This window comes from Phasianus colchicus, chromosome 2, assembly GCF_987193195.1.
Source record: "Phasianus colchicus chromosome 2, bPhaCol1.hap1.1, whole genome shotgun sequence".
NCBI lineage: Eukaryota > Metazoa > Chordata > Aves > Galliformes > Phasianidae > Phasianus > Phasianus colchicus.
In genome coordinates, this window is record NC_143437.1 from 82360624 (window position 1) to 82371609 (window position 10986).

The 10986-nt window shown below is 44.6% G+C and overlaps 1 protein-coding gene across 6 annotated transcripts in view; it reads right to left on the reverse strand.

The window, feature by feature from the left end:
• The window catches only part of SMAP1 (small ArfGAP 1), a 93508-nt gene extending 87474 nt beyond the window's left edge, over window positions 1-6034 (reverse strand). Inside the window, exon 1 of one of the 6 annotated variants that reach the window (XM_090136189.1) lies at window positions 5732-6034. In XM_090136189.1, the coding sequence (XP_089992315.1) occupies window positions 5732-5849 (118 nt within the window). In that variant the 5' untranslated portion in view covers window positions 5850-6034. The remainder of the gene's footprint in view (window positions 1-5731) is intronic. The other 5 variants (XM_090136188.1, XM_090136191.1, XM_031611143.2 and 2 more) reach the window with 5 other exon arrangements.
• Between the last annotated feature and the right edge of the window lie 4952 nt (window positions 6035-10986).

Genomic DNA, 10986 nt, shown 5'->3' on the forward strand with positions numbered 1-10986 from the left:
TACAGCCAAGTTTGCAATAATTGGCTTTGACTACACAAGTTTCAGCACTGCAATTTTTCTCGTTCAGCCTCTCCTCACATTTCTACTTTTTGAGCTTCACATAGAGGAGATCAAGTCGCCAGTCAGATATCTAAGAATTGTATAGTATAACTAACAATTATTGAAAATATTTCCATTGGATACTGTAAACTAATTTTTTATCTAATTTAACAAGCAACAGTGCCAATATGTCATTTTACCACAATTCTGGTAAGAGATCGCTTAGCCAGACTTCATGCCTCATAGCACTTGAGGCAAAGAAACCCAACAAAAAAAAGAAACAAGCCTGCAAAACTCCTAACAGTGATTTATTCACTTTATCTGACGGTCCAAAAGATCTGCAAGCTTCCAATCACGTTTGTAACTGCTACAGTTTAAAAAAAATCTAAAGCAGTTGACAACTTAGGTAATTGCCTTCTTGATAGGGATGTGAATTCATCAGCAGTCTTCAGTAGACAATATGTTTGTATTAAAGTCAACATTCAAATGCAATGCATAACATACAGAAAACAACTGTTTGGGTTTTGAACATATGCCTTACACTTGAATATGGTTAGAAACAGTGATCAGATTCTTACAGTCCCTATTTGTGGAGATGGTAGACCAAGATGCATTGCTCCCAGTTTACATTACAGAATGGCCAGGGTTGGAAGGGACCTCAAGGATCATAAAGCTCCAACCCCTCCACCTCAGGCAAGGCCACCAGCTTCCACATTTAATACTCGACCAGGCTGCCCAGGGCCCTGTCCAACATGGCCTTGAACACCTCCAGGGATGGGGCATCCACAACCTCTCTAAGCAGCCTGTTCCAGCACCTCACCACTCTCTCTGTAAAGAACTTCCCCCTGACATCCAATCTAAATCTCCCTTCCCTCAACTTCAAACCATTTTCCCTTGTCCTGCAGTTATCAACCCTTTCAAAGAGTTGATTCCTCTCCTGTTTGTAGGCTCCCTTTAGGTACTGAAAGGCTGCAATGAGGTCACCCTGCAGCCTTCTTTTCTCCAGACTGAACAAGCCCAGCTCCCTCAGCCTGTCCTCATAGGGGAGGTGCTCCAGTCCCCTGATCATCTTCGTGGCCCTCCTCTGGACCCTCTCCAACAGCTCCTTGTCTTTCTTGTACTGGGGGCTCCAGACCTGGACAAAGTACTCCAGATGGGGCCTCACAAGAGCAGAGTAGAGAGGGATAATCACCTCCCTGTCTCTGCTGGCCACACCTCTTCTAATGGAGTCCAGGATACCGTTTGCTTCCCAAGCTGCAAGAGCACACTGCTGGCTTTTGTTAAGTTTTTCATCCATCAGGACCAGGTCCTCGTCTGCAAGGCTACGAGAGAAGGACTGCTCCTTCCAGTCTGTATATATGCTTGCTTGCTCTGATGGCGAGTCCTTCCCTGCTGCTGAACATCTTGACCCTTTTCAAAAAAGCATCTCCTTTTGTGCTTTGTCACACTCTTCAAATTGCAAGCACTCTTCGCTACTATTTAACATCAGTGCCCGAGTAATACCAGTCTTGCTGCCAAGCAGTAACACAAGCCTAGAATACTTGGAACACATTGTAATTAGGTACTAAGTACATAGAATTAGCAAGCTGTGAGCCTCAATAGTCAAAAGGGCTGCTGACTAACCTTGATGGCTTTTGACTTCAGTTCTATTTGATAAATCCATATGAGGTATTATTTCTTAAAAGATTCAAATATTAGCACAAATAATGATAAAAATGCATTTAGTCTCCCTACACTATGAAAGAAAAAAAAATAAAAGTCAGGTGCTTCAAGATGGCTGTCAGTACAGTCTGCACACCAGACTGACAGACAGATCTATAACTATTTTTCTCTCCTGCAGCCTTCCAGTCCCTGCTAGTTTTACTTACACACAGAAAAGGACACGAAGAGCTGCACCATAAGGCTATACACAAGAAGGAATTTCAGTTGCCTGCCTTTTTCAAAAAGCCAGCATCACTAAAGCTACTGCCTACATACCTTAGTGTTTCTTACGAATATTAGGAATAAGGGAACAAGTAGTGTAACACTAGGAAGACATTTACTGCCTCACATAGACAGCTGTTCAGATAGGGATGTAAAGATGGGATGTACGCAGACAAGCACTGCACCATCAAATGTCATCCTTCACTCCTCCAAAAACCCAACTGATTGTAAAGACAGTTCCAGAGCCTTTGATTTTTTAGGCTTCCTGCCTGAAGACATGACATCTGTGAGTGTGGCCCTACAGCAGGTTGCTTCCAGTGTATTTCAGCAGCAGCCGTCAGATTCATGACTGCTATTCCAACAATTAAAAGGCAAATAAGGAATAAAAAGCACTTCCACAAACCGTACCCAAAGTCAGCAATCCTAATGACTGCTGCCTGCCTACTCTGGCAGATGTGTCCTTAGCTGTATTCTCCACCTTCCAAAAGGTTTGCAGAACAAAGCAGCAAAGAGTCATAACTCCACATACGATACATGTTAAAAAGCAGACAAGAAACCTACGGATGGATTTGCCCTTCCTATTAATATTCACCATTAATAATATTTGTCTTTCTGAAAATAATAACTCATTAAAAAAAAACAAACAACCTCCTACAAAAGCAAGCATGTAATAACATAACTTCCTTATAGGCAATGCAGATGGTCCTTGGATAGCGAGAACAAGGAGAGCCAGCTCAGTGATTGTGGAGTGAATCAGCAGTAGGACAAGAGCAAGTGCTGAAGATCCCTCTTTTGATGCGAGATGTAAAAGCCAGAAGGTATTAAAGGTAGATATGATCAAAGCAATGAGCGATAAAAAAGCAAGTGGGACCACATAAAGTTTGTTAAGGTCAAAAGGATATTTACAAGATTCCAGATGATATCTAGCTACCTACAAATTTCCAGGGCCTCAAAGAGCTGCAGTTAATACAGATACACAACCACGGTATGTGAGGTTTCAACATCCCTCAGATGTGACAACATGAACAGATGCCTAGGGGAAATGTAATAGCTCAGGTCTGTGAACAAAAGGAGGGACTCCAACATCTCTGGTGAGAAGAAGGGATCTGTGATGACAACCTCTTAGCTTCAGTTAAGGGCTCATCCTGAATTTGGGCCAATGCTAGTCATCTGCAAGATCACACGAGAAGCAAAGGTTTTAAAGACTGAAGAGTAAGAACCAAAACGCAAGCACAGTTCCTTGTACCCTGAAGGTAACATCATCTAACAAGGAGGTGAACAGTAAGGAAGCAGAACTCAGGGAATCCTAGCAAACAGGGAGGAGGATGACAGACAAGAACTCAAAGCTTGCATTAAAGAAGCTAACAGAAGCTAAAGAGACAATAAAGAGACAATAGTTTAAAGAAAAAAAAGAATCAGTAACACCAAAAGAAAATACAGGTTCTCTGACAGAAGTGAGCCCTAGTTTGGAAGTCCTACATGTCTGTCATGAACAATTTCACAAGACATTTTCTGGAAGACAGGCCTAAGAAGATCTCTAGTGAAACTGACAGGACGGAACTCCAGCCTGGTTTTTTTGTTTGTTTTTTTGTAATTACAGGTACATGCAGAGACAAAATCACAGATGTTCTGATGCAAGCAGAGAAGTTGACTGTCAGCATCTGGGGGAAGCCATGCATGTAGACAGCTCCCAGACCTGGGATCCCAGCAGAGACATCTTGAGGAATCACTGCCTCAGCCATCGCTGTGTGTCATGACTAACACAACCAGAACTTCATCAGACACCAGCAAGCTGTTAGTGCTCAGCCAGCATGGGTTAGGCATGAAACATATTAGGAGGAAAAAATAAATAAATCTGGCTGTAACTGGAAGAAATAGCCTCTATTCTTCCTCTTCTGTTAGCCAACAAGTTTCAACAAGGGAATGATATGACAGGGCATTATTTTTTCATGGCAGGCAAAGGCTTGATACTCAACTAGGGAATCAACTTTGCTTTTTCTTCTGAACCACATCTTCTGGAAGTACACAGATATCCAGGCTCTGGGATATAATGCAGTGGCAACCTAATGCTGTTCACACAGCTCTCCTACAGAACAAACTTCCAAAGGTTAGAAAAGAAATCTACGCAGCCTGCCCATCCCATCACTTCCCAGACAGGTGCCCCTAGAACAGCCAGCACTAACTCAGCTTGCTGTTCCACCACCTCCTCTCCAACCACCAGAAAACCACATGTGTAACTACAGGAGTATGAGCAAAGGCAGACGACAGCAAGAAGCTAATAAGACATGAGAAAATAAGAAATGCCAGAACAGGATGAGACACACATAAATTAAGCTTGAGGGAAGAAAACAATAAAACCTCAATCAGTTTTTTTGTGGGGGGAAGGGTGAGAGCAAGCCATACTATTAGCGCATAGAAAGACAGCATGGGAGGAAGAGGTTTTGGCAAAAGAGAAAATAGAGAAGACTTTAGAAGTGCAGTCAGATTGTAGATAAGGCAGCTAAGTAGAACAATTTATTACAAAGAAGGAAACTGAATTACAGGTTCACTTGGAAGCAGAAGATGGGTTGGACAACAGAGTGGCAGCTGCTCCAAGAACTGAACAGAAAAAAACAACACACTAAAGGTCAGAGCTTGCTGCCACTTCAAGCTTTGAGTTGTGACAGAAGAGAGGTATGGAAGTTTCACACAGAAATATGTGCACACAGTGCACAGAAGTATTCAGTAACGCAAATAGGAACACAAGGCTGGATGTGTCAGTACTGTTGAACTGAAGCAGCAGAAGACACCAAGCAAGGACGACAGAGACTAAGCAACACTCTGCCCAGGTGATGGCTGGAAAAAGGGAACTCAGAAAAGACGACAAAACTGAGTTGGAGAATTTGAGACACTTCTGTTGAGCAGCCAAGCTCTGAGGCCTGTGCTGCTAACAGCTCAGGTGTGAGACTCAGCAAACGGCTCAACATGGGAATGCCAGTCACACACAAAGCACACAGGCATGACTTTTCCAGAACCCCCCGGGTTGCAGTGTGTCTCTAACACGGTCACAAGAAGCTGGGATAGCTGTACCATCAAACCATAAGAAGACTTAGTTGCAAGTCACAAGGGTCTGTTATCTTCAGTGTAATCCACATTATATAATACTTACGTCCATACAGAAGGAACATAAGAGCTGGTTTCTTCCTTCCTGACGTATCAAACACCGCCATCACACATGGCACTGCTCGAGTCCCCTCGCTGGGCAAAGCAGCAGCCTGCCAAGGGGGCTCGGCAGCAGCACGGGGCCTCACCCCAGCAACGCTGAGCCGGAGCACGGCGCTGCGTGCACCTGGCTGTCACACAGGAAGCATCAGATTTAGAACAATAAATTGCCGTGCAATCATCCCAGCCGGGGTAACATCTCCACGAAGCGATTCTAAACGAAAGAGGGACACGCCACATTTCGTCCACGTCACAGCCACACAACCCAAAGCAAACACAGCCGCACACCGTACCTCCTCCAGCGCGGCACGGAGCCACCTGACCGAGCGCAGATAACAGCTCGGGAACCCCTCGCACCGCTCCAGGCCCGGGCGGCCGCCTCCCGGCCGGGGCTCGCTCCGCTCGGTGCCGGCGGGGCACGAAGCGGCCGCGCTCGCGGGGCTCCGGCGAGGGGCAGCGCCCGGCCCCCACCTCGGCAGCGCGGCCGGGCGGAGGAGCGCCGCGGGGCGAGGCCGCCGCCGCCCCAGGCCCCGCCGCTCCCCTCCCCGCGCCCGCCCGACGGCCGTACCCTTGGCCTCGCAGTCGGCGCAGTACTTGTTGTCCTCCTCGCGCAGCAGCTTGGCCAGGATGGCCTGGTGCTGCTCGTTCTGCTTCTGCGCCTTCTCGCGGCACGAGCGGGTGGCCATGGCGGCGGCGAGCGGCTCCCCGCGGGCGAAGCGGCGGCGCGAGGCTGGGCCGGGCACCGCCGGAGTCACGGCGCTGCCGCCCTGGCGCGGAACCGGCTGCCGCCAGCACCCACTTCCTCGACCGGAACTACTTGCGGACTCGTCCGCCCGCGCACCCCGCCTCGGCGGCCGAGGCGCCGCGACAAATAGTGCGGCGGGTCCTAGCGCCGTCACGGGCGGACGGGAGGGCGCCGCGGGGCTCGGCCCACGGGACGCGGCTGCTCGGCGGGATCCACCCGCCGCGTGGCAGCCGGGGCGGGGCCCCTCCCGGATGCCCTGAGGGCCGCGCGGGGCCGGCGGGAAGCGGGGGTCTGTGGGGGGCTGAGAGCCGGTGCGCAGCCGGGTGGCCCCGCCTGGACGGGGCTCCCACAGAGCAGAGCCCGTGCCCGCCCTCAGCGTGCCTGTTGAATCTGCTACTAGGGAACGTTTTCTCTGACAGTTTTTTCCAAGCTTCTTTCTTTTTTCTTTCTTTCTTTCTTTCTTTCTTTCTTTTTTTTTTTTTTTAATGTAACCCTTCTGGAAAGAGCTGAAGCCTATATATAGCCTGTAAAATACTGGAGTGAGGCAGATGGAAATTCAGGTCTCTTCTCCTTCTGCCATTAAATTACTGAATCGTGCTGTATATCTTTTGCACAAATCCTGTGGTTAACTAATTATCCCCTAAATTTGGAAAAGTTACAGCAGGAAAAACTGAGAAAACTGCACATAGGAATAATTAGTAAAGTTTTCCCTAACATGAGATAATGCACGTGGATCTCCCTCAAATAAAGGCAGTTCAGGTCAATTCATACGCTATGTGGGTGCCCTGGCTGAGGGGCATAAGTCTGCAAAATGGGAATGTGGAATTGAAGCGTGATCCCAAGAGGTGGATCAGCATCCTATGGCTGCCTTTCTGTGGTGCCAAAATCTGAAGATAACTGCACCAGAAAACGTGTAAAAACAAACAAAAACAAGAAGAAAAGAAAAAAAAAACATCATGCTTTGCTAGGGCCTTGATCACTGGGGTGCAATAGTGCTGGCTATTTAAACATGACATTAAGCAGTGGTGAATATTCAACTGAATATTTTACCTAACTAGCATACGGTCCTTTTCAAGTCCGAAGTGTCTTTACTGTGTCTTTTGTAGAGAAAAAATGCTTCGGCCATAAGGGCAAAGAGTATCTCCTCCCCTCACCTCGTCCCAGGGCTCAGGAAGAGAATGATTTCAGAAAATCAAGAACTCTGGGTATGAATTTCCTGAGAGAGGAGAGAAAATGAGCTTGCACCTTAGATGCTGGGTGAGCTCCTCTTGGGTTCTTATACCAAAGGACTGTGGCAGCAGCACTGCCAGAAGAAGATAATGTTTGCTTTCATATTTTGTGTTGAATTCAACCTGTACATTAAATACACTCTGAAAACATCTCCTGCAGTGCCTGAAGGTATTGAGTTAAGCAATCAGCTTAAATTAACATACATCAGTTTCTCTGATCCTAAAATGGACACAGTGATACTTAACTGTGAAAAGTGGCTATTGATTCAGTGTCTGTGTTTGAAAAACCTACAGAAGTGAAGAGTAAATGTAAGTGCTTCAGTGCCTTAAAACGTGGCCTGGTTGTTTGTCTCCTGGGTCTAACTCACAGAATAACAGAATTGCAGGAGTTGGAAGGGACCTCAAGAGATCATCGAGTCCAACTCCTCTGCTAAAGCAGGCACTCTACAGTAGGTTGCTCAGGCACGCATCCAGATGGGTCTTAAATATCTCTATAGAAGTAGACTCCACAACCTCTCTGGGCAACCTGTTCCAGGGCTCCATCACCCTTACCATAAAGTTTTTCCACGTGTTAGTATGGAACTTCCTAAGTTCAAGTTTTAGGCCATTTCTCCTTGTCCTATCACTACATACCACTAAGAAGAGCCTGGCCTCATCCGTTTGCCTCCCACTTTCCTGTAGATATTTATAAACATTTATCAGTTCCCCCTAGTCTTCTTTTCCCCAGGCTGAACAGACCTGTGTCTCTCAAAACTCCCACTCTGCATGCATGCTTGGGTGGATGGGTGTGAAGTATCCTCTTCAACTGTTGAGCATTAAGGTCTGCCTCTTGTGTTCAACTCTTACAATTTTTCTTTCCTTCAGAGAACTTATCCATGCTTCTATAAAGCAGTGGAAACACAAAATTACCCACTTCACTAAGGGACTGAGAGGAATGAGTTATTAATATTTTAATAGATAATGCTTTGAAAACAGCGTGCTGTAAATGCATTATTAGGTATTTCCTAAAGAGCTTAAATGAACGTAAAGGTAACAAAAATATATCCCCTCCATGCCTTTGTTGCTTTATCGAGACCCTAAGCGAAGCAGAGTGTTGCATATATGCTGTTCTAGCCAGAAGCATTTTTCAGAGGGAAAATAAAAGGAAAGAAATGATGTCTTTAGGATGTGGCATGCTTTTTAGAAAATGTAAGTTCTGCTCAGACTAGGCAGTGAAATGTAGCACATGGAGGCCAGAGATGTCACCACCTATGGCTCTTCCAGAAAGATGAGATACGCAGTTGACTTGCTGAGGATGTCAGCTTGGTGCCCTTTGCTTCATCTTTCCTAAAGCCCTGTTAGAGCACAGCCTATACAATCCAGTCTGGGAATCATTTCAGTACGTACTCGTGTGTTTCAAGGCCCGTATCTCCAGAGGAGGGTGAGTTTGACATGGCTGAGTTTTCTATGAAGTAACAAGTACTGGAGTTCTACAGTCCCCAGTGCTAGAGACTGTGTTGTGTTCAGTGGCAACACAGATTTACCTTGCACTGAAAAGCCTTCTCCCTGCTTCTCATCCTGAAGGCAGCTCCACTACTCTGTACAGATACTTAATAATAACTTTTGAAGTTTATGTTGTCCTATCATCTGAGAGCTGAAATTCACTGAATATAATCTTCCTGGCTAAAATTCATTAAATCTACATACCTACCTTATTCTGAAATCTCCCTATAAACCAACTTGAAATAGTATTTGCTAATCAGAACTGTATTAGCATAAATTTGACTTAATGGGGGAGAATTCATCAGATGCAGAGTTATTAACTGAAATGAAACCAGGTGTTAAAATAGCTGTGTTTTCCTAATGCCTCATCCTCAAATATCAGAGTCCAGAAATAAACAGGGTTTCAGTTACAGAGTTTTTGAATTTGAGAATTTCTGATTCATAAGAAACCTCACTGCTTCAGACATTTTCCTGCTCTGATGGGGAAGAAAAATAGGTACATATAGCTCTCTGGGAAATGGACATTTCAGTAATGTTTCTGAAACTCAATTCTCTGAAGATAGCTCCTCAGGCTGCAGAGCTTGAGATGCTCACAGACACAGATGATGTAGTAGCTACAGTCCTTGGCTGTCAGAGAATGGCAGAACCGGGAAAGTGAATCTTAACCAGTGTGTCTCAAAAGGCACTTTAGATGGAATTTGTGTCACAAACTTGAGATACTTAAGAAAATGCTTAACTCACAAGCTAGCCACCTTTCATCTCCATTGGAGGGAAACAGACATTCCAGAAGGGGACTCCTCTTGTTCTGAGACAGGTGTGTAGCTTCGGAGAAGCTGCATTACCATCTGGAGGAGCCTGTTAAGGAGGAGGTGAATTGCTTTCTGCATCATTTGTGTCTCCCCATTGACTGTAAGGAGTAGGGAGTGTCTCATACCCCAGTGTACAAAAGTGTCATTTAAGAAATGAATTCTCAGTGTTGTTTTTAATTAAGATATTTTCAGCAGTGTACTTTGCACAAGAAAATGCCTGCCCAGCTCTAGTTCTGAGATCTCCAATCAAAAAAAGAGAGGAAGCAGTAGTCTCATTAGAACCACAGAGTGGCTTGGGTTGGAAGGGACCTCAAAGATCATCAGGTTCCAACCCCCTGCTGCCAGGTCATGTACTAGATCAGACAGTAACTTCATGCTAAGTGAAGTAACTGGTGTACCCTTCTACACTTATACCAGGGAATTTTATTACTTTCCTTCTTTGCTTATAAAGAAGAACACAACCCACAAAAAAATTCAACAGAGTGTTAGAAGGTACAGTCTTATAAGAAAAAAAAAAACAACAACAACAAAGACAGAAAAATAAAAGTAACCAACCAACCAAAAAAACCTTTGATCATCTGGAGGTTTAGATTTTATTTTCAAAACAAAATATTAATTCTGCTTAAATACACCTTTTTAATATTAATATTAAAATTTTAACACAAACCTCATTTATATTTCAACTTAATACTTGTATTAAGTTATGGTTTACAAAATGTTAACAGTACAGATGTCTCGATATTAAAATAAATTTGTTGTGCAGTGCAAAAATGACTAGGACAAGGTTGTCTAAATTGTAGCTGAATATACTATGTAGATAGGAGCAACAAGTTGCTGTCTCTTCTTCCCCCCAAATAGGTATTAAATATTTGATAGCCTTACATGCTCACTGCAGTTGGAAGTCAGCTCTACAGCCATCATGCACTTGCCCCAGGAGTGGCTTGAGTAGCTTATCCCTTCAGTTTCAGCACTTAACATCTGCCTTGTGGAGTGAGTGGTAATGATGTCACACCCAAGTTGGTTAAAAAATACCAAAGAAGCAGGATTTATAGGTGGGGCAGTGTTTTCAATGACCTCTTGTTTCTGTATGGCTACTTCTGTATGCACAGATGAGATATTAGAGGTGATGCATTTTTCTTCCAGTTTCTTGATTCTTCATCTACTTCTGTGCACAGAGACTGAACACTTGGTGCTAAATGGACATTGTGGTATCACACATAGTGCAGTCTAAATTCTGTCAGTGCTGAGCATTTGAAATACACTGAAATCTAAAGACTGTGTTTTGTTTGCACTTCTGAAGATTAAGACAACAATTCTCAAAACTAGAAAGGGATCTCTGTCTTTTATTAAGTGGCATCATTTAGTGGCATCCCAGCACATGATGACACATCACAGTGTTGTGTTCTTGAGGGTTATTAGTAAGTCTGCATTGTAACTGCAAATACAAATGAGCACCTGACAGGTAACTATAAATTAAATAGATGGATGCAAATGACCAAACACATTTTAATGAGCTTTGCTGTCAATCATAAATTGTGTAAGCACAGAAAAAAAACCT